The 23,291-nt window shown below is 40.5% G+C and overlaps 2 protein-coding genes across 4 annotated transcripts in view; both read left to right on the top strand.

Moving 5' to 3' along the window:
- Positions 1-6,562, top strand: part of PIK3C2A (phosphatidylinositol-4-phosphate 3-kinase catalytic subunit type 2 alpha) — a 91,419-nt gene extending 84,857 nt beyond the window's left edge. For all 3 annotated transcript variants that reach the window (XM_046685057.1, XM_046685056.1, XM_046685059.1), the window contains exons 29-33: positions 866-983; positions 1,073-1,145; positions 1,480-1,589; positions 1,677-1,802; positions 3,440-6,562. In XM_046685057.1, coding sequence (XP_046541013.1) covers positions 866-983; positions 1,073-1,145; positions 1,480-1,589; positions 1,677-1,802; positions 3,440-3,622 — 610 coding nt within the window. In that variant the 3' untranslated portion in view covers positions 3,623-6,562. The remainder of the gene's footprint in view (positions 1-865; positions 984-1,072; positions 1,146-1,479; positions 1,590-1,676; positions 1,803-3,439) is intronic.
- Positions 6,563-11,916: 5,354 nt separating this feature from the next.
- Positions 11,917-14,825, top strand: RPS13 (ribosomal protein S13). Its single transcript, XM_046685060.1, has 6 exons — positions 11,917-12,164; positions 12,310-12,358; positions 12,501-12,579; positions 13,451-13,620; positions 14,020-14,120; positions 14,748-14,825. Exons 1-6 carry the CDS (start codon positions 11,932-11,934, stop codon positions 14,779-14,781), a joined length of 666 nt encoding a protein of 221 aa, XP_046541016.1. The 5' UTR covers positions 11,917-11,931; the 3' UTR covers positions 14,782-14,825.
- The last annotated feature ends 8,466 nt before the right edge of the window (positions 14,826-23,291 follow it).

Below are 23,291 nucleotides of genomic sequence, written 5' to 3' on the forward strand. Positions count from 1 at the left end.
ATCTTAGTACTTAGATTTGTATCTGATACCCTTTGGAAACTCTCAGTTTTAATGTAGCTAACGACCAGTAGTTCTCCTGTATCAAATTGCTCATATTCTTCTCAGAATAGATTTTAAAAGTGAGGAGGCAGAAAAGTGGGCATCAGAGTTTTATTTCCATGTGCAATCTCATTTTTCCACTGCCACCAAAATAAGCAGAATTAAGATTATCTTGGGGCCGGCCCCGTGGCCGAGTGGTTAAGTTTGCTCACTCCACTTCTGAGGCCCAGGGTTTCACTGGTCGGATCCTGGGTGCTGACACGGCACCGCTCATCAGGCCATGCTGAGGCGGTGTCCCACATAGCACAACCAGAAAGACCTACAACTGGAATATACAACTATGTATTAGGGGGCTTTGCAGAGAAGAAGAAGGAAAAAGAAAAAAAGATTGGCAACAGATGTTAGCTCAGGTGCCAATCTTTTAAAAAAGAAAAAAAGATTATCTTGATTTGGGCCCTATGTAATTTGTTGATTTTACTGGCATCTACAATAGGTATGGCTGGTTGAGTAATGATTATTTTGGAGGATAAGATCTGCATAAAATATTTGTGAATGATTCATTTTAAGAAGAAATAAGTAGAAAATAAGTAATAAGCAAAACAATACCTTTTGTACCAAGGTTCATAAACGGATAATGGATACTTGAAGTATTTCATCTCTAGTACTCTGAAGAGAAATCATGACAGATTACTTTATAGTAGATTAAGACTCCATTTTGTATTTAAATATATAAAAAAGTGTATTTTTAAGTAAATATTGTCCTCAAGTCTACAAATACAAGATGAAATAATTTTAAATCCCATTTGTTTTTGTTTTTGTTTTGTAGCTTTCCTAATAGGATGGTTCTAGGAAGAACACACATAAAAGATGTAGCAGCCAAAAGAAAAATTGAGTTAAACAGTTATTTACAGAGTTTGATGAGTGCTTCAACAGATGTAGCAGAGGTGACTGTTCTAACTGAAAAATAATAACATGCTATTTTTTGTGCTACACTATATTTAAATTAATAAATCTTTTTCTGCCTCTATCTTAGTGTGATCTGGTTTGTACTTTTTTCCACCCTTTACTTCGTGATGAGAAAGCTGAAGGAATAGCTAGGTCTGCAGGTGAGATTCTTTTTTCTCTTTATTGATAATTCATGGCTTCCCTGTGACCTGCAAGTCTGTAACTTCTCAGTGGATGTGGCAGAGTGACAGCAGGGTTATTGGCTGTAGTCTAGTGAGAATGAGAGGAGGGCATTCTTTCTAAGCCAGTCTATTTCTGGATACACTTAATTTTCCTGATGGAGTGTGATTACTAAACAAATATCTGTCAGTGACTACCAGGTTCTTTACCTTTTTTCCCCCATGTGATGGTCCTGGAATTAAAGTAAAATTTTTTATTGCAGCTTGAACCACTGCAAGCAAGAAAAAATAAAGATGAGCATATTTCTATTTTCAGATGCAGGTCCCTTCAGTCCTACTCCAGGCCAAATAGGAGGAGCAGTGAAATTATCTGTGTCTTACCGAAATGGTACTCTCTTCATCATGGTGATGCACATCAAAGATCTTGTGAGTGATTGCAAATAATGATGAGTGTAGAGGGAACCTGTGCCTTAGTAGGAAGCACTACTGTTAAGGAAATGCTTTTTTTTGTAGGTTACTGAAGATGGGGCTGACCCAAATCCATATGTCAAAACATACCTACTTCCAGATACCCACAAAACATCCAAACGTAAAACCAAAATTTCACGAAAAACTAGGAATCCGACATTCAATGAAATGGTAAGTTAAAGTAATTTCTAAAGGTTTCCTAGTTTTGTTGTTTTGAGATTTTAAAATTTAAACACTTTAAAATTTTTAGATATCAGTTGCTGAACTATGTATTGTACTAGTTAAGCAAAACAATAGTAGTCCAATGGTATTTAATAAAATCGTGCAGAATTGAACCCTTAGTCATAGACCTTTAGACCTTTTAAAAAGATCTCAGGGGCCATTATTCAACTCCTTTTCCAGTGCTTGAACCCTCTCTATAACGTTTTCAAAAGTGGATGTCCAATCTGTGCTGAAATCGTTCCAGGCCATCTAGTTGGTTTTGGGCAGCTCCAACTCTTGTTTTTTTTACTGAGCTGAAATCTTCCCCCCCTGTAGTTTGCACCTGTTGGTCTCAGTTGTCCTTCTTGGAACCACACAGAACTCCTCTTTTCCTGCTACGTGGCAGCCCTTCAGATAATTGAAGTTAGGTGCCCCTCCTGTTTATTCTTTTAAAGCATCTTCAGTACCTTTACCTTTGTTTGATAGAATGTAGTTTCAAAATCATCCTCCTAATTTGTTTTATCTGTCAGCAACCCTCTTAAAATAGATTGCCCCCAACTGAAAGCAGTAAGCAAAGCATCAGCCGAACAGTGGGGAGCAGAACTGTGACCCTGCTGAGCTACTCATGGTCAACTTATAAACTTAGTAATTTATTAAAACCCACTAATCCTTAGTCAACTACTTCTTTAGGATAAACACCACGTTATTTGTGTACATGAACATTACATCCACACAAAAATGTCTGGGTAGAGATTTGGAAGCAAATAATTCTGAATTTTCATCAAGCTTATAAACTTATGAAAATCATAGAATGTCCTTTCAGCCCTTTACAAGCATATAAAATGTTTGGTGAAGACCAGTTGGTATTATTCTCAAGAAGTGGTATTGGCTTTTTTCTAGTTAGTGTTGTACTTTCAAGAAAATGAAGTGTGGTCAGTTTTTTAGTTTTTATAGTCAAACAGTGGGAAGGACTAGGTTACGGAGATGTTTCTCAGAAGTTATGGTGAGGCTTTCTTGAAAAAAAATTCTAAGTGTTTAATGTGGTAAATGTTTGCAAGAATAGTTTTCAACACTCCGTATTTGCTGTACACTGCATTTATAGTTTGTGAGTTTGCACTGAATTATGGATAATCAGAAATTATCATTTCATGGTATATAAAATCCAACAGGAAAAAGACAACAAAAGGAAATTTTAATTTCTCATTTTTTGTAAAATAATTATAATTATGCTATCCCTACTTGCTTCCTTCCATTCTCTTTTTCCCAGCTTTAGATCATCTTAAGACATACTACCATGTAATTTCTCTTCCCTTACCCCTACTTCTGTCTCAGAAAAAACATGCTTTTAGTTTTTAGGCAATAGTAATTTTCTACTTTGTGCATTCCTATGTCAGACACTCAGAGGAAGGATAATACAATCCAAGACTCCTGAAATATAGAATGTGCATCTGAAGTATGAAACAAATCCTACCAGATGTGTCATGATCTCAATGTCATTAATTGTAGTCATGCTAATAATCTCACTTATGTTTTTATTTAAAATAATCCAAGAAACCAGACAAATAAATAATTTGTAACTTACTGTTTCTTTTTTGCCTTTGCTGTAGCTTGTGTACAGTGGATACAGCAAAGAAACCCTAAGACAGAGAGAACTTCAACTAAGTGTACTCAGTGCAGAATCTCTGCGGGAGAACTTTTTCTTGGGTGGAATAACCCTGCCTTTGAAAGATTTCAACTTGAGCAAAGAGACAGTTAAGTGGTATCAGCTGACTGCAGCAACCTATTTGTAAGCTAGTGAATTTCTGAGCTTTGGAAGCAGGAGCAGTTAGACTGGTACACACACACACTTGTGAACTTTGTATAGTATTTTTATACTTGGACAGAAATTATAAAGTAAATGTACTTGCTGCATTTCAACACATCTTTTGGACCAACAGTCATATAACTTTTATGAATTTGTTGAAGTCATTGCCGTTTTAAAGTCATATAGAATACTATAAACCCTACACTTAATATACAGTAAGTCCTGAAAAAGAGCTTGAGCTGGTGAAGGATTTAATCCTTTCTTGAGTAATTCCGTTTGGTCTGATAGTACAGTGTCAGCTCAGCCAGCTGTTGTGCATTGTTTCTCACACAGACACAGTGTGTTTGTTTGCCTGTTTTGCACCTTTTACAGCCTTTACCACTGTGTATGTTCACAAACACCAAAGGAAAGGAAAGGTTCAGGATGATCCCATAAAATGAGCTGCTATTCACAGGGCCGAAAAGCAAAGCACAAATAATAGTTATGTTAAGAACTACTAAGTAGTTTATAGAAGTAGAGGAAAACAATATTGCTTTTAAAAATTCATGTCTTCAAAGCCTTTTTCAGAATAAGTGCCAATCACTGAAGTTGTAAATAATGGTGCCTTAACTTCATATGCTTCCCTGGCACTTCATTCTGACTTTTTTCCTGACTTGATAAATAACTAGAAAGTAGTTTTCACTCACTTTCAACTTATTAAAGACAAGAAATTATGTATACTAATGCTTTTCTCACAGAAAGATCATTTTCTCCACTTCTGATACGTGACTTAGTTATTTAAACAGTCAGCCATTTGATTTGTTTTCGTTGCCCAGTAACTGAATGAAATTCATCAATACAGCATACACTAAATTCCGTCATTCCATTATAATCCTACATTTATTCCCAAGAATGTGAGTTGAAGTTTGGTAATTTCACCTCCATATATCTATACTTCACTCCCTCATTAAACAGGTGAAAATTGTTCACCATGTGCCCATTCCTGTTTGGTAGAAGAACTCCATGAGTAGGGCAGACGCTTCACAAGAGGCCCAGGACAAGAATTCTAGTGTCCACGCTGAATTTTAATGTAGACTTTTATGGCATAGTTTGTCTTATAAGCTGTCTACTTACATTTGTAAACATTGTACATTCACATGAATTACTGTCCTTAATATAATGGAATTCAGAATCATAAGGGACATGACTGAAATTATTCTACAGTAACCATTAAGCTTCATTTTTATTGTTCATTCAACTTCACACATAATTTTATGTTTAGTTTGGATAAATATATATATATATTAATTCTCATGGCTAGAATAGAAATTCAGACACTTTTTAAATGGTAATAGAGATTTTAGCAATCTAGTTGCTATGAGATAACTGACAAAATATGCAATGAAGAATACCAAGAAAGGAAGGACAATCTCCAATTCAGTTGCCCAGAACAGAATTTTTATGAACTGTGCAAATGTTTAATGTACATGCTGATACTTGCAGAGCAGAAGTAGAAGAGTTAGGGATGTATCAGTGGGACAGGTTAAAAAAAAAACTTGAAATTTTTGGTGCCTAACACTAATGGTCCATTTGTAGGAAAGTCCGTATGATATATGAATGTCTTTTTCTTTTTTTAATGTTAAAATGTGTTGTCTATTTAATAAGTTAATTAAAATGCAGATCAAAGCACCACCGTTTATTTGCTTTTTCCACATACAGTTAACATGTCCTTAAAGTGTGGTAAGTAGCTTTGCAAATATGAAGAAGTACTAGATATTTTCACTTAAGCTTTTGAGATCTAATTCCATTCCATGAGTTGTCACTTAGCCACTGTAAAAAAAAAAAAAAAAAAAGTACTGTCTTGGTAAAAGGTCATTGTTAATTGGACTCAATGTATACTGCCTATTGCAGTCTGTTACAGCAGTGTCTTTTAGCACAAATAATAGAGCTAGAAAATGTGCTGTCACTTTTCAATTACAGGATATCTGGATTCTTATCTAAAAGTGTATATTATGATTAATACTGTATAGTTAACCAGAATTCAGGACATGTGGTAATATTTTCTCTTAATTTAATTCATGTTGTGCCTTCTTTGGTCATGAAAAACACACACACACACATTTTACATATATTTTAATATAACTTATTTCTTTGTGAAATGTTAATCTTCAGCCCTTACCAAAAAAAGGGACAGAGGCGCCTCTTTGCACTACTACTATCAGTAGATTTTAAATCAACTGTTTTTTTAAACCTTTTGTTAAAGCTTGCATTAAAGTAAATCTGAAACAAAAGTTGAAACTGGCCAAGACACTAATTTTTATGTATAATCACAATGTTTTATACCTATCTTTATTGAGTAAAAATAATTATGCTACGTGGAAGTCCTGCACCAGAAGAATTCTTTCCTCTTGCAGTGTTTTTGGATTTGAAAATAATGGTTTACTCCAAGAACCTGTTATTTTCTCTACTGGGGAACCCAACGTAGAACTTGCACTGACATTTTTATTACTGCCTTTATAAGAATCTCTAGGTATCTAAATGTTAAGGCATGTATGATCTTTGATAAAGTATTCTTTTATCTTTTCACATTAAAGTTGTATAAAAGTTCCAATATCTTGCCTTAAATTGGTTGACTGTTCTTTCTAGGATTCAAGTATTGTGGCATTTAAACAAGAAAACATTCAATTTTGATACTTTGATTTCAGATCAAAAAAGACTGAAGCCCCACTACCATAATTCATAGATTTACTGACATGCTTTTTGACTAGCAGTGCAAATAGGAATGAATATGGCAATTAGTCTCATCGATAAGAACCAAATACTTTAATTATATTAAGGTAGCAAGTAAAGATGTATAATATTTTTATTAATACTTTGAATATATTCAGTGGATTGATTGTGACTTCATAACTGTACTATGATTATATTAAAATATTTCTGGAATAAAGGAACTCTGCTATCATTTCTTTCCTCGTCAACATATTAAGATTTTTGGTTCCAAACTTTGCTATGGACTCACTGCTGCTGTTCTTTGTCTCTCACCCAGGAGTTTACTAGGTTCCAGTAATCCTGAATTTCAGAACTGGCCTGTCAGCTGCCCCTAAAAATGTCCAGATAGTGTGTCTGATTTCTAAGTGTGGTTATTTAAAGGTTTGGATTGCCACTTGCTAGAGCCTGATCACCATTTCATAGAAGTGAGATGCTTCTATGAGTGTGGTCTCTGGTCTGTGGTAGTTTACTTAAATAGTAAATAGTATTGTAACATCATGTTACAGACATCGCTACAGAACAGAGAAATGGAGATTCTTCTAATACCATACCTCCCTCTGGGAGCGGTAACCAGTGTGAGGCTGTGGTTCTCTGACCCTAGAGATAACATGTAAAAGGTCCCAGAGACGATGAAAGAACAATCACTTAAACAATTAGAGCCAGTTTCTTGAGGTGATAAACTCAGTTTCTATCAGGAAAAAAATGACTTTATTTCACCCTTAATTACTCTTTTGAAACGCTTTATCAAATTTTAGACATACACAAAATTAGGTAACCGTATAATGAACTCCATGAATGAATCCATTGTGTACCTTCAACACTTATGACCTTAGAGCTAATCTTGTTTGATCTGTATTAACTAGGATGTGCCTAGGTGTAGAGATCTTTTTATTTTTTTCTCTTAGGATCCTTAGATCTATGGACCAGTAACTTTCTTCAGTTCTGAATAATTTATTATGACTTCTTTTCCACTTCACTGTTTCTCTCTTCAACTGTTTAACCCATCCATGGAATTTTTAATTTTGGTTGTTGTAGTTTTCATTTCAAGACAACTATTTGGTTACTTTTGTTTCTTTGAATCATGATCCAGGAAAGACACAAGACTGCCAAGATCAATGGGGAAATAGTTTTTTCAATAAATTGTCCTGGGACAATTAGATAACCACGTGCAAAAGAATGAAGTAAGACTCTTAGAACATACAAAAATTAATTCAAAATAGATCAAAGACCTAAACATAGCTAAAATTATAAAACTCTTAGAAGAAAACATAGGCGCACATCTTTGTAATCTTGGATTAGACAAGTTTCTTAAGTATGACACAAACAGCACAAGCAACAAAAGAAAAACAAATTGGGCTTCATCAAAATTAAAAACTTTCATGCATCAAAGGACACTATTAATAAAGTAAAAAGACAACTCACAGAATGAAAGAGACTATTTGCAAGTTATAGTTCTGATAAGGGCCTGGTATCCAAAATATTGTATAAAGAACTTTTAAAACTCAACAACAGAAAGCAAACCCAATTTAAAAATGGCCAAAGGACTTTGAATAGCCATTTCTCCCAAATGGCCATCATATGAAAAGATGCTCATCATCATTAGTCATTAGTGAAATACAAATCAAAACTACAATGAGATACCAATCCATACCCATTAGGATGGCTAGAATAAAAAACAAGTGTTGGCCCAGCCCTGCTGGCCTAGTGGTTAAAGTTTGGCACATTCTGCTTCAGCGGCCCAGGTTTGGTTCCCAGGCGCAGAACCACGCCACTCATCTGTCAGTAGGCATGCTGTGGTGGTGGCTCACGTAGAAGATCTAGAAGGACTTACAACTAGAATATACAATATGTATTGGAACTTTGGGGAGAGAGAGAAAAGAAAAGTGTTCGTAAGGATGTAGAGAAACTGGAGCCCTGTTACATTGTTGGTGGGAAGGTAAAATGGTGCAGCTGCTGTGGAAAAGAGTTTGGCAGTTCTCAAAAAGTTAAACATAGAGTTTACCTTATGACCCAGCAATTTGAAATATATACATAATCTCCAAGAGAACTGAAAACAGGTACTCAAATACTTGTACACAAATGTACATAGCAGCATTATTCATAATGGCCATAAAAAGGAATGAAGCACCGATACATGTTACAACATGGATGAACCTGGACAGCATTATGCTAACGGAAGAAATCACACACAAAAGGCCACCATTGTTTGATTCCATTTACATGGAATGTCCAAAATAAGCAATCCATAGAGACAGCAAGCAGATTAGTGGTTGCCAGGGGCTGTGGGGGGCGGGGAGAGTGGAGAGTGATTGTTTAAAGAGTACAAGGCTGTCTGGGGTGATGAAAATTTCTGGAATTAATGGTGATAGTTGTGCAACATTGTGAATATACTAAATAGCACTGAATTGTACACTTTAAAATGGTTAAAATAGCAAATTTTATGGTATGTGAATTTTACCTCAATAAAAAAATGTTTAAAAGTCCATACAGTCAATTTTTAGAAACCATTTTGGGGGCCGGCCTGGTCACACAGCAGTTACATTCACATGTTCTGCTTCGGCAGCCTGGGGTTCACTGGTTCAGATCCCGGGTGCAGACCTACGCACCGCTTGGCAAGCCATGCTGTGGTGGGCGTCCCACATATAAAGCAGAGGAAGATGGGTACGGATGTTCGCTCAGGGCCAGTCTTCCTCAGGAAAAAAAACCCAAACCATTTGATCACTGAACCTCTGCCTTTTTTAATAAATAATTGTGTTAACAGTGACTATTTTTTAGATAGAATTATAATTTTCCCTTTTTCTGTCTTTAAAAAGTCAGAAGGTTCCAATTTACAAAACTTCTCAAAACATGCCACATATAAAGGCACTAGGGCATGGCTTAATAGAGGCAAACAGCATTTGATCACAATTCAACACCTGGGGCGGCCCGGTGGTGCAGCAGTTAAGTGCACACGTTCCGCTTCGGCAGCCTGGGGTTCGCTGGTTTGGATCCTGGGTGCGAACATGGCAGCGCTTGGCAAGCCATGCTGTGGTAGGCGTCCCACATATACAGTAGAGGAAGATGGGCACAGATATTAGCTCAGGGCCAGTCTTCCTCAGTGAAAAGAGGAGGATTGGCAACAGTTAGCTCAGGGCTAATCTTCCTCAAAAAAAAAAAAAAAGGAAAAAAACATTCAACACCTATCATAGTTAATCACATCATAGTTAATCTTTGATATTACTGAATATACAAACATGGCCAGATGAGGTGAATTAAAAACTAGGGCATGGCTTAAACATCACTAAAACCCCAAAACCCCCTGAAATGATAGTTATAATTCCTATTCCATGAAGAAATATTTGAGTCAACATTTCTGTATCCTTATTAGAAAAGTTTTATGGTCTTTTTAACAACTGATTTTTTTTAACAGTGGTATTCTTACAGCAGTCCAGCACAAGTGTTGGTTATATCACAGACATCCCTCAGTCATTCCACTACAAGACATAACTAACTGACGATGTGGGGGGCTGAGGGCCAATCACTCCAGCAATGCTTGGGACTTAAAAAACTCATGTGGAACGAAGTGACCTGATTCCAACCTCACAGATGTACTCTAATCCAGGTCTGCATTGCTAAATCATATTCTTCCCACTATCTTCTGCTTCCTGAAATAGAGTTTGTAGTCTAGACATCTTCAAATGGGGGAAAAATTACTTATTTAGGTTCATTCTTTCAAATTATTCAGTGCCAACTTCTTGCCTGCCTGGCACTGTTCTGGAGGTAAAAGCAATGAACAGTCTACCCTCACAGTTCAAATTGTATTGGAGGCAGACGACCAAACAAGCAACTAGAAAGGAAAACGTTCGAGACTCACGTGCTATGAAGATCATCAGCAGACTATCGTGCTGGGAGGGGAAGGACTACTTTAGACGGTCTCCCTCAGAGAAGGCCTCCCGGAGATGACCTACAGGCCAGGATCTGAGAGCCAGACCTGGGAAATCTTAGGGAAGAGCCCTTCAGAGAGTGGTAACAGCAAGAGGAAAGGAACATGCTTGGTTACCTTGGAGGGTCAGAAAGCAGGAAGTGTGGCTAGAGTGTTTAGAACCAAGGTGAGTGTGGCAAGGCACGAAGTCAGGAGTCTGGATTTCATTCTAAATGCACTAAGTACAGCAAGGATTTACTCAGGAGAATAATTATCTGATTGACATTTTTAAAAGCTCACTCTGACTGCTAGGTGGAGAATGCGTTATATGTGTTTGGGGTGGGGACTTGGGTAAAAGCACAAACAGCTGAGCTACCACTGAGTTACGCAGATGAGAGAGGATGGGGTAACAGTGGAAATGGAAAGAAGTGAATGTATTCATGATATATTTTTGCGGTAGAGCTGAGATGACTCTAATGGGAATAAGACATAAAGGAAAAATCGAGATGCCAAGGTTTGTAGTTTGAGCAGATGGGTAGTGTTTAACTGAAATTATGGGGTCTGGAGTAGGTAGCTAGGGGTGGGGACTGGAATTGGGGCCATGTTAAGCTTGAGATCCTTATCCCCTATCTGGGCTAAAGACATAAACATGGCCAACGATAAGAATGCATCTTTGCTGGGAAAAAATAGATTATTCAGTCTGAATGAAGTTCCTAATGCTTTGGAAAAAATTACTCATCAAATAGTGATAGGTTGAAAGAGTGGGGGTAGCTGTTCTAGTACCTAGAGTTTCTTTCAACAGGCGTTTATTGACCTCCCTCCTCCCCAGGGCCACGCTGTTTTAGAACAAACTCCTTCATCTGACCAGTCTTTCAACGGATTCCTGTGTACTAGCACGGAGTCAGTCTTAAAAGAGTTTCAGTGGCCGTGCCCTTTTGCCAGGAAATTCAGACCCCTCGTTTTCTCCCTCATCCTCCCCACTGCACTTCACCTCCCTACACCCAGCCCCTGCCTTTGCAGTCTTCTTCCCAAAGCTCTGCCCTGTCGCCAACTCTCTCACTCGGCCACGCAGCCCAACGCTCCTCCCCGCCAAGCAGAGCGCCCCACAGCTCTGCGCAGGGGAAAGAGTGGAGGGGTCCCAGGTGGAGCGGTAGGTAGGGGGTAGAGGTCCGCCAGGGCCTGGTTCAAATCCCTGGGCTGGTTCTTCTCTGTGTTCCGGGACCCGTCTCCGGCAAGATCAGATTAGAGATAATGGTAGTGCTGGCTGGGCGGTAGACACTACCCTTACTGCCGGTGTAGCACTTACACCATGGTTTGTACCTGCGAATTTATTAGGGGCAGGGACAGACCTTGAGATATTTAGTGCAAAGACAAAGCCTGGCGCTGGTGAATGAACAACTGTGGCTGAAGCCACATTTGGACTCGTTTCAGGAGCCCAAATTCGCCAGGCGGCGGGGGACAGACAACGGCTTTTCTAGGACAGGGACCAAGTGCACCAACGCCTGCAGTTGTACCTGCTCCATGCCGACTCGCAGGCAGAGACTTGAACCTGCACATTCTCGGGGCTAGCAGCACCTCCAGAAAGCGCATTCCCAGCTGGAGGCTGACTCAGTTTCCCGCTCTGGCAACGACTGAAAGACCGATGCATGCCGGGAAGTGTAGTCCTGTTGTTTGAGGAATCTGATATAACGTGGCAATGCATTTCGGGATATGTAGTCACGCGGGCGCAGGGGGTCCACGCGGCGTGGCTCCGCCTCCTTCATGCGGGAACGTGTGAGGTCACTTCCTGCGTGCTAGGTGGCTTCCTGCGGCGTTCGGTCGTTTGCTCTCTTTTTCGCTGCCTGACCGCCGCCATCATGGGTCGCATGCATGCTCCCGGGTGAGCTCGCGTTTCCCAGCTGGTTGCAGGGCTGGGCCGCGGGGGCGGGGGAAGGAGGGAGTGTGGGCGGCGGGTCCAGGGGGTGATGTGGTGGGCTGCTGGGGTATTAGCCCCCCCCTCACCGCGGCGCTGCTCCTCTCCCCAGGAAGGGCCTGTCCCAGTCGGCGCTGCCCTACCGCCGCAGCGTGCCCACCGTAAGTAGCGCACGGGGACCGGGAGGAGTCGGGAGGAGACTGGCAGCGGTCGCGCGGGGCGAGCCGGGTGGGCGCGGGCAGCGGGCTCCTTGGGCGCCGGCGCGGCTCCTCGGCCTCAGGCCGCCCTCTCCTCCATGCGCAGTGGCTGAAGTTGACGTCTGACGACGTGAAGGAGCAGATCTACAAGCTGGCCAAGAAGGGCCTGACGCCATCGCAGATCGGTGAGCGCTCGTGGCTAACGGAGCCTCTTCCGCCCGGCCTCGTGTACCTGCCGGAGAACGCTCGGCGGTAACCGGGCCCCGCGCGCGCCGTGGAATGCTTTTGCCCGTTTTCCCGGTTTTTTCTGTCGATGACCGAGGGCTCGTGTTCGTTTGGGGAACTGTCAAGTTCTTACTTGGGAGACGGTGGAATTAGAAGTTCTGGTGGTTCCCCCCGCTTCACACAGCGCGGCTGCATGACCAGCGCCCGGTCTCGTTAAGGGGAGGCGTTGGGATTGCCTGCTGGCAGTGCTTGTCGCCCTCTCACAGTTAGATGTGCGAGTCACAGCTGTGTGTGACTGTGCAAGTGGCTTCATTCAGCAGATGTTTGCCTGCTGCGTGGTTCTGGGCCCCGAGGACACAGTGAGCGAAAAGAGGGCAAAACATCTGCCCTCCTGGAGCTGAGGGTCCAGTGGAGGGATTACACACGAGGAAATAAAGGATTCGTGACCAAGTAGTGAGGCGGTGCTGTTGTGAGATTAAAAAGGAATGTATGTGAATGTCTGGTACATGTTTAATAAACGTTAGCTGGTTTTAATTATTGAACACATACACAGCCGGAATCTCATGGATTCCTTTGGGGGCCTGTCATCTAGCACGCTTACTATGGTGCTGGTCTTCCAGCACTCGCAGTTTCCACCAGAAGCGTTTTCCTTGCTGTTGGGTAAACCTTCCTTGGATGTCTGAGTGAGCTCTGCGTGCGTTCTCCTGTTGGTCTCTGTGATGTGTAAACTTAAGCCCCATTTTACCGATGGGGAACTTGGAAAGGGACTTGACATCACCTGCTCCAGTTTGTGAGTTTGGTGTGAGAAGTTATAACATGATTCCTTTTCAGGTGTGATCCTGAGAGACTCACATGGCGTTGCACAAGTGCGTTTTGTGACAGGCAATAAAATCTTGAGAATTCTTAAGTCCAAAGGACTTGCTCCTGATCTTCCTGAGGACCTCTACCATTTAATTAAGAAAGCTGTTGCTGTTCGAAAGCATCTGGAGAGGAACAGAAAGGTAAGAGAATGGCACTGCTTGTACTAACTTATTTCAGTAAAACTTAATGCATCTGTCAGCACTATGGTTGTTTTGAAATAAAAATTCTACCGGAAGAGTTTTGGGATAGGAGGCCTTTGGCTCCCCTAGATACAACATGTTCAGTTGGTTGAAAATATTGAGGTGTTTATTTGCAGAGTTTTGCAAATCATTCCTGTCAAGTCTTCTGGAAGCCTTAAATTTTCTTAATGACTTAATCTAGCCACATGAATCCTAGCCTGTGATTCTGTTACAGGGCATTGGGTGACTTTTCATTAGAGAAAGTGCATCGTGTCTATACATTTCTTTGTTAAAATAATGTTCCATAATGTTTAGTTGTTTTGAATGGCTTTCTTGAATTCTCTCCATTTTTAATTTTAGGATAAGGATGCTAAATTCCGTCTGATTCTGATCGAGAGTCGTATTCACCGGTTGGCTCGATATTATAAGACTAAACGAGTCCTTCCCCCGAATTGGAAATAGTAAGTATCAGCCTTTTTGGTTAACAAGAGCAGGAGTTAACCAGATAGTGAATATAGTAGTAATTATTGTAAAAGGCTTGATAGTAAATGTTTTAGGCCACGGGCCATATGGTCGACGACTCCTCTAGCTCTGCCATTGTAGCAGGAACACAGCCATAGATGTTATATAAACAAATGGGCGTGGCTGTGTTCCATTCAAACTTGACTTACAAAGACAAGCAAAGGGCCATAGTTTGCAGACCCCTGATTTAGAACATGAACAAGCCCTTTGAATCACTTTTAGACGGTGGGTAAAGTTTTAGTTCATTCCTGTGCTCCCAGGTGTTTATGTTTTCTTAATTTTTGCATGGATTGCTCATTATGGTGCTTAATTTACAAACATTCAGTTTCCACCAGAAAAGTTTTTCTTTATGTTGACCAGTTCTTCCTTGGATGTCTGAGTGAGCATCTTCATTACACTTCAGCACAGTGAACTGATTCAGGAACTTAGCAGTTTGGTGCATTTTATATATTTGGGGTTTATTTTAGCTGTTGGGAAATAACTCATTGGCTGAGAGATTCTGTTAAAGAAAACGGAGGACCTGTATTAATCCAGCTCTTCTCTCTTTCCCCTTTTTTCCTTTTCAGTGAGTCATCCACAGCCTCTGCCTTGGTTGCATAAATTTGTCTATGTACTCATGCAATAAAATCATTGTTTAACTAGAAGCACATTTTGTATTTCTTTCCCTTAAAAAATTGTGTATCAGTCATTCATGAGTGTTGATCTTTGTTGATGTGGAAGTGTTTGGGCAGAATTAGAATTGTCTAATTCTACAGGGAGCAGTAAGCTAGAATCCATCTATTACATCCCTTCACTGCTCAGCTAGTTGTAGTTGAGCAGTTTATAACTTCATGGGTGGTTAGTATATACAGGGCAGTGCGGGGAGGGACTGGAAGCAACTAGGAAGTAGTGACTTGTTTTGATGTCATGGCAAAAATGTTTAAGTATTTTTGATAGATTTGATGTTAAATAGACATGTGATAGAAGTAGACGTGATAGATGCTATCCACAGTGTAGTCTAGCATCAGAAATAAATACATGAAAGTGCCTCTGGAAGAGTGTCTTTAGTATGGAGGGACCTTTGGAGGAAGTGACATTTGATCCCAGTCTTGCTTGTGAGGCTTAAAGATGAGGAAGAAGGGATTTAGGGAACAGTAAGCGAGCATAGTTCCATCTGAAGCAGAGGGAACGGGAAGAATTGTGAGATGAGCTCAGGTCCCTGAACCTTGCAACTTTTGGGTGAGTTAAAATTAACCCACCTGGGTGTTGTCAGGATGTTTTATTTAATTCATAAAACCACCTAATGAGGTACATGGGTATCCCTGTTTGAAAGAGGCAAGTCTCTTGAACGACGAGTGAATTGTTCAAGGTTGTAAGACCAGGAAATGATAAGCTGCATGTCTAGCTGGTTCACAGAGCCACAGTCTTTCAGACTTTAGAAAATGTTCAAGCAGGCCACTTGTATGTGCTGATTTTTTTCTAAGTGTTTATCACTTGAATGAGTATATTTAGTAATAGGCTTTTTACTTAAGCTTTACGCTAAGCAGTAGTCAAAGTTGAGTTTGAAATCACACTACCAGGCAAAGTCCCTTGTTTTCAAGAGGCCAATATGGTAACCAGCATCGACAGCCTGTTGGTGCTGGGCTCAGGAGGTACAGACACCCGAGTCCCGTTATTCTGTAGGACACATATACTCGCCTACCTAGCATGTGCTCTGTGCTGGGTGTGCAAACTGATTCAGTCTCCCCTTCCGCATGGGCTCCCAACTATGGGAAACAGGTGTGGGATCTGTTTAGTATTTCACCCAATTCTTACTTAGTGTTAGATGTCTAAGTTTTTAATCTCTACAAGAGGCTAACCATTATAAACCAAGATATTTACTGTATTAAGGCAACCATCTCCAAGAGTGATGAACAAGTAATACAAGGTAACACACCACACAATCCTTTGCAAGCCCTACAAAGTTAGGCAAGTTGTGGAGTATGGATAGTTGTGGATCAAAAACTAGTCAGTAGTTGTACGTGGGGCATTTGGTGTTTCAAAGCATCTCTAGGTTTTCTTTTTAATTATAAGAAGTATTTACAGGGGCCGGCCTCGTGGCTGAGTGGTTAAGTTTGTGCACTCTGCTTTGGCGGCCCGGGGTTTCACTGGTTCGGATCCTGGGTGTGGACATGGCACTGCTTGTCAGGCCACGATGCTGAGGTGGTGTCCCACATAGCACAACCAGAGGCACTCACAACTAGAATGTACAACTATGTACTGGGGGCCCTTGGGGAGAAGAAGAAGAAGAAAGATTGGCAACAGATGTTACATGGCAGTCTTTTTAGAAAAAAAAAAGTAATGATAAATACTCAAAGTGCATGAGCATGGCATTTCTTCACATCCTTTCAAAACTTTTTAATTGTTTAAATCTTTGTTGAGAGAATGATATTTTATTTCTTTGATTACTATTGAATATCTTAGGTTTACTTTTTGTGCCTTGCCTATTCATCCCTGTTCCACTTTCGCTTTTGGAACATTGTCATTTTTAACTCTTTATCGTGTGTTACAAATACTTTTCCTAGTTTATTCTCTTTCCATCTTGTTTATGGTATTTTTGCTGTAGAAGTTTAAGAATGTTATTGACACTGTCACTAATGATTTTTCTTTTTCTTTTTTATTGAGTTATTGATAGGTTATAATCTTGTGAAATTTCAGTTGTACATTAATGTTTGGCAGTCATGTTGTAGGTGCACCATTTCACCCTTTGTGCCCACCCCCCACCCCACCTTTCCCCTGGTATCCACTAAACTGTTCTTAGTCCATAATTTTAAATTCCTCACCAATGATTTTTCTTAATGAGCTTTTTTCTTTTTTTAAAATGAATCAGTTTGGTTAAATTTTTAATTTTTCCTCCTCCCTTCTGTTTAACAAAGTATGGTCATCATCTGTCTTCCAGACTTAGACATTTATTCTTCCTTTTTAAACAGAAGTTTCCATATGCTTTTTCCATGTAACATGTATTTTGGCGCAGGTTGAGTCAGCTTATGCATATTATTTGTCCACATCTACCCCTATGTGAGCACCCAGGATTTGAAGGTTTCCTTCAACAACTGTTCTCTTCATTCTTCATTTAAAAATGATCTTTTCTCTAAGTGACAGGTGTTCATCTTTTTTTTTAAGGATTGGCACCTGGGCTAACGACTGTTGCCAATCTTTTTTTTTTTTTCTTTCTTTTCTGCTTTATCTCCCCAAACCCCCCCTGTACACAGTTGTGGATCTTAGTTGCAGATCCTGCTAGTTGCAGGATGTGGGACGCCGCCTCAACGTGGCCTGACCAGCGGTGCCATGTCCACGCCCAGGATCCGAACCCTGGGCCACCACAGCGGAGCGCGCGAACTTAACCACTCGGCCACGGAGCTGGCCCCACCTCTTATTTTTTAATTGAAGTTATGCATACATGTAGTTTTAAAAGTCCTTTCATTTTATAAGACTTATAACTAAAAACAGTCCCTTCCCTTTTCCCAGCCTGAAGTCTAGAGCAACCACTTTCAACTTAGCGCTGTTTTTCTGACATACGATATGTTCTTATTTCTAAATAACATTCTTTTTTAAAAAAAATTGAAGTGATGTAAAGTTCATTTTAAAGCGAACAATTCAATGGCATTTAGTACATTCATAATGTTATACAACCACCCTTATCTAGTTGTAAAACATTTTCATCACCCCAAAATAAAACCCCATACTCAAAGCAGATGCTCCCTGTTCTTCCCCCCAGTCCCTGGTGACCACCAGTTTGCTTTCTGTTCCTGTGGGTTTACCTGTCTGGATATTTTATATAAATGGAATCATACAACACGTGACCTTTTATATCTGGCTTTCACTTAGCATGATGTTTTTGGGTTCATTCAAACTATAGCAGGTATCAGGACTTCATTTTTCTGGCTGGATAATATTCCACTGTATGTATACACCATAATTTATGCATTCATCAGTTGATGGATATTTGGTGGTTTCCACCTTTGGGCTATTTTGATAGTGCTGCTATGAACATTTATGTACACGTACTTGTTTGAGTCCCTTTTTCCAATTCTGCTGGATATGTACTTAGAAGTGGAATTGCTCTAAATAACATTCTTATACTATGATTTCTTGGTTTTTAGTTTGTACCTCTTCCTCAGGAATTCTCATAATTTATGATTAGATCCATATTTTATGTTTACATTTCTGTGACTTTATATAATTTTTATATATAATTGTGTACTTTACATTTCTGTAAATGTATATATTTACATAAAATGTTAGTAATTACCTTTTTCTTCTATCTGCTTAGTGTTCTGTGTGCCTATCTGTAATTCATCCCTAAACTCAGAACCATAGTTTAAATCTCAGTATGTTCCATCAAGTTTACTTTTGTTTTTTCCTTGGTGCTATCCCTCTCAGGACCCTTATACTCTAGCTCCAATTCAGACAGGTTACTCTTGAGACCTAGGGTTCTGGGATCTCCTTTTGCCATCAATATGGGGATTCTTTGTGCTTTCAGTGTCAGATTCCCTATTTCCACGTCATGTCTTCCTTTTTCTTGGTTTACTCCTTTCTTTTGGTGAAACATCCTCTAGTAGCTCCTGAAGAAAGGGCTCAATCTTTGAACCTCATTTCTTCTCTGCTGATACCACCTCCTAGGTAATTTCATCTAGTCTGTGGCGTGAAATGCTGTCTTTGAGGTTACACTACAATTCATGCCTCCAGCACAGACCTTCCCTGAACTCCAGCCTTAGATGTGGATATGCCCATTCAACATCCCCGCTTGGGATCGCTAATAAACACCTGGACTTTATCCCAAACTGAATTCTTGATTTTTGCAGCCCAAACCTGCTCTCTCCCCAGACATCTCTGTCTCGGCAAATGGCAACTTGATTCATCCTCAGACCAAAAACCTGAGTCTCATCCTTGCCTTCTTTTCTATTACACTACATATCCACTTGAGCACCAAATTCGCTTGGCTCTACCTTTACAATATATCCCCAAATCTGACCAGTTAGCACCTCTACAATTACCCTTGTCCAAGTCATCATCTCTTTCCCTTACTACTGTACAAGCCTCAACTTCTCTCTCTACCTGTCATTCCCACCAAGCTCTTTTCTACATCCAGCATCTGGAGAGATCTTTTGAAATGTAAGTCACATGGTGTCCCATATGCTCAAAAACCTCCAGTGGTTTCCCATCTCATTCAGAATAAAATCTAGAATCCTTATCTTGCCCTACAAGGGCGAGATAGAATCCTGGCAGGAAACAGATGGATGTCACACTCAAATTCAGAGAGTGCCTACTAACGGAGCTCTTTACAAAGGTGTCAGTGGTGTTTAGGGGAACCACAAGGATAGCGCATGCGGTTCCCAGGAACTAGCAACCATGGGAGGCATTAGGCATTCCCACCCCTCCCCTGAAGAGCATGGGGAACTCGGAGCTGGCAGGAGTCACCTGATAGAAGTTGTGGCCCTCAGTAAAGAGGACACCTGCCCTCTGGTTTCTTGTAGGTGATTCCCATTGGCCAAGTCTCATAGGAAGCCAGAGGTCAAGGGAGCATGTTGATGTGGTCCATAAACGTCAGCTTCCCAGAGAGTAGAGCAGGGGTGAGAGCGGGTCCAGAGGGACAAGAGGAAAATACTCAATCCCAGGGCCCCTGTGATCTGGCCTCCAGCTACCTCTGCTTTCCTCTCTTACCACCCTGCCCGGTCACACTGGCCTCGTTTCACACTCTTCCCAAGGCCATTGAACCTTGTCAACTCCTCTGTCTGGAAGGCTCTTCCCCCAGATGTCCACATGGCTTGCTCCTTCATTTAGGTCTCTGTTCAACTGCAACCTTACCAGAGAGGCCCTTTCTAAAAGAGCGCCCTCCCACCCCGCACTCCATCCCCCATCCTGATGTTCTTCAGAGGACTGATTACTCCCTGACATGTTGATGATTTCAGACTGAGTAAGCCCGTTACAGCAAGGGCCTTGTTTATTCCTGCTGTATCGTGAGTATTTAAAATAATGTCTGGCACATAGTAGGTTCTTAATAAATATTGGTTAAATGAATGCACATAAGAGAAGAAAAAAAATTCCAGATCGTGGAAAAAGTCTTTTCAAGTCTCTGTTGATTGACAGAGAATTTTGGGAATAGAGTAGGAAATAATTTTTCCTAAAAATTTTTAGCATTGTTTACTGTTTCTAGCTTAAAAACAAACAAAAAACTGCTGTTGAGAAGTCAAATGTCATTCTGATCCCTACTTTGTTTGTAACCTGTTTTTTTTTTTTTGACTTAGTTTTAGGATCGTCTCTTTATTGCTTAGTGTTCTGAGATTTGCAATAATGCCTGGTTTTATCTTTTTTCATTTGTTCTGCAAGGTACTCAGTGAGCTATTTCAGTCTCAAAATTGTCTTGCAGTTCTGGGAAATTTTCTTGAATTATTCCTTTAATATTTTTTCACACTATTTTCTATGTTCTCTCTCTGGAGCTCGTTATTTTGCACATTAGACTTTCTGGACTGATCCTTTTACCAATTATTGTCCATTTCTTTTCCTACTTTCTGGGAGGTTTCAACTTTATTTTCCAATCTTAGTTTTTCATTTCTACGCTCAGATGTTTAATTTCCCAGAGCCAGTGGTATGTTGGTAAATGTTGCTATATGTATGTTGTTGTGCATATATATATATGTTGTATATACATATAGGTATGTATGTTGGTAATTGTTTAACTTGGGGGGAGGGGGACAACTGATTTGTAGTGTTTACCTATTTCTGGGTTGTAAAACTCCCCCTATGGCCAATTTTAAGCTACCAATGGGACATCACAATGTGGAGTTGGGAAGAGACGCTTGGTAGTAGACCATTATATGATATTTCTCCTATACAGAAACAATTAACATAAATGACTTCAAGACCATGGGTAATAGTAAAATGCTGTAAAATAATTACAAAGTGATGAGTTTGCAGTATTTATTACATTGGTTTTGAATACAATTTATTTGCCTTTGAGTTTATATAATTTTTAATAATGCCTCTGCTTAACTGGCTTGCAGAATTCCTGAAAACTTAGGAGCCAGATCCAGCTCACCACTGCTCAGAGTTCATTTTTGTTCTTTGAATTTTCTTTTATAGAAACTTGTTTCATAGTTATAATATATTCTCATCTCTGAATACATTAAGGATAATCTTAAACTTTTTCTGCCTCTAAATTCTTTGTTTTCTCTGAGCTCCTTTTTTCTTTGTCTTTTCTTAGAGGGTTTCCTCAAATGTTGGGTAATCCTTGTAACAAGGACCTGCATTGTATGCCTACTATATAGCGCACTATTTGAATTGTATACAGACACAGTTAATCCCTTTTGCCACTGCGTGGCGTATATTGCTTTTGTTGCTGGTGATGCTAACACTGCCATATATCGCAGCTGCTTATAATTTAGAAGTACTCTCACATTTATTTTTATTTTTTCTGAGGAAGTTTAGCCCTGAGCTAACATCTGTGCCCATCTTCCTCTACTTTACATGTGGGACGCCTGCCACAGCACGGCTTGCCAAGTGGTGCATAGGTCTGCACCTGGGATCCGAACTGGTAGAACCCTGGGCCGCTGAAGCCGGACGTATGAACTTAACTGCAGCGGCACTAGGCCGGCCCCTACTCTCACATTTATTATTTCTTTGATTTTCACAACTTCCCAAAGAGTTGAGTCCATATTTTTTTGGAAGGAGGTCTGGCATAAATTCATTAATTTAAAAACATTTCCTCCATTTTAAAGCTGAGGAGATTTAGGCTCAGAAAAGGTAACTGAAGCTAAGGCCTTGAGGACGCCTAGTGTTCCCATCACCAACCTCGAGGCTCGTATGATCCTTTTTCTCAGGTTTTTTTTTTGGTTTTTGAGAAGTGCAAATAGAAAAGATCCATGTTCTTCTAGATAAATCAGCTTAAAAATCATTAACAGTAACATTTTAGCTAATTCCTAATGTAGGAAAATGTATCCACTAGGGAAATCAAATTTTAAAATCTCCATAAATCTTAGTGAATTTAGGTACTGTTCTCTTTTATATTGTTTCTCTCTAATTTTGTTAGCTATGAGTAAAAATTAGAGTTCTCTTAAGCTAAGGATAAGGGTTGCCTCTCGGCTCCAAGCTAGTGCAGCTCCCCGCATTCCAGCCTCACCTGCAGCCACACTGCCTCTTACACAATTACCTGCTGCCGTGGCTCCACACACAGTGACATGTGTGGCAGTAGCTTGGGAATGACAAAGCCCAGATAGGAGGGTGGCGACCCTCCCCAGGGAAGGAGGGGGCAGGATTGGGCAGAGCCACACGGAGTTTCCATTGTGTTGTAATGTTCTCTTTCATAAGCTGGGTGGTAGGTACAAGAGGCTTTTGTTTTATCCTTTGTCTTTCTACACTCAAGTCATTTAAAAAGTCTCTATGAGGTCTGGAATTATAAAAGCAGTTCATTCACTCAGCAAATATTTCTTGAGCACTTTTGTGACATGCATCTTCCATGCAGTGGTGAACAGCAATTTTGGGTCTAGATTCGTGGCTGATTCGTTCAACGCACATTTACTGAGTGCCTGTTACAGGCAAGGTGCTAGGCCAGATGCTAATAAGGTAACTCACACCTACCCTGCACCTTAAAAGAGAGCCTAGTGTGGGGTGGGGCACGTTATTCATTGAGTGCACAAACCTCACAAGGTAGAAATTCACTTCAGAAGAGAAGTGCAGATAAAGTGTTAAGGAAAAATCCTAGAGAATTTAGGAGGACTTCACAGAGGAGATGGCAGTTAAGCTGGATCGTGAAGGACATGTTGGCAAGGAGGGAGGGGGTGCAGCCCAGGCAAAGAGCCCCCTATGCAGAGGGAAGAGCAGGAGCAAAGGACAGAGGTGGGAGAGTGTGCAATGTGAGGGCCCAGTGAGTATTTTAGTTTGGCTGGTGAACTCAGTAATAGTGAGCAGTCTGGGGAAGGAGTTCAGTCAACTCCCAGAGGGCTCAGGCCAGGCCAAGCTGCTGGACTATTCTGTTGGGGACGTGGAGCTATTTGCTGTTATTAAGGGCCAGCAGGGTTGGGGAATGGCAGATTGCTTTCCAGAGCCTGGGTGGGCACAAATAGGTCCCGGAGAGACAGGAACAGGTGGGATTT

Source organism: Equus quagga, chromosome 14, assembly GCF_021613505.1.
Source record: "Equus quagga isolate Etosha38 chromosome 14, UCLA_HA_Equagga_1.0, whole genome shotgun sequence".
NCBI classification, from domain to species: domain Eukaryota; kingdom Metazoa; phylum Chordata; class Mammalia; order Perissodactyla; family Equidae; genus Equus; species Equus quagga.

Bases quoted from the DNA above. Each gene is read 5' to 3' on its own strand.
- RPS13 (XM_046685060.1), top strand. From the start codon at position 11,932: ATGCCGGGAAGTGTAGTCCTGTTGTTTGAGGAATCTGATATAACGTGG. The intron at 12,359-12,500 runs GTAAGTAGCGCA...CTCCATGCGCAG, and splicing joins ACCGCCGCAGCGTGCCCACC to TGGCTGAAGTTGACGTCTGA. The intron at 13,621-14,019 runs GTAAGAGAATGG...TTTTAATTTTAG, and splicing joins ATCTGGAGAGGAACAGAAAG to GATAAGGATGCTAAATTCCG.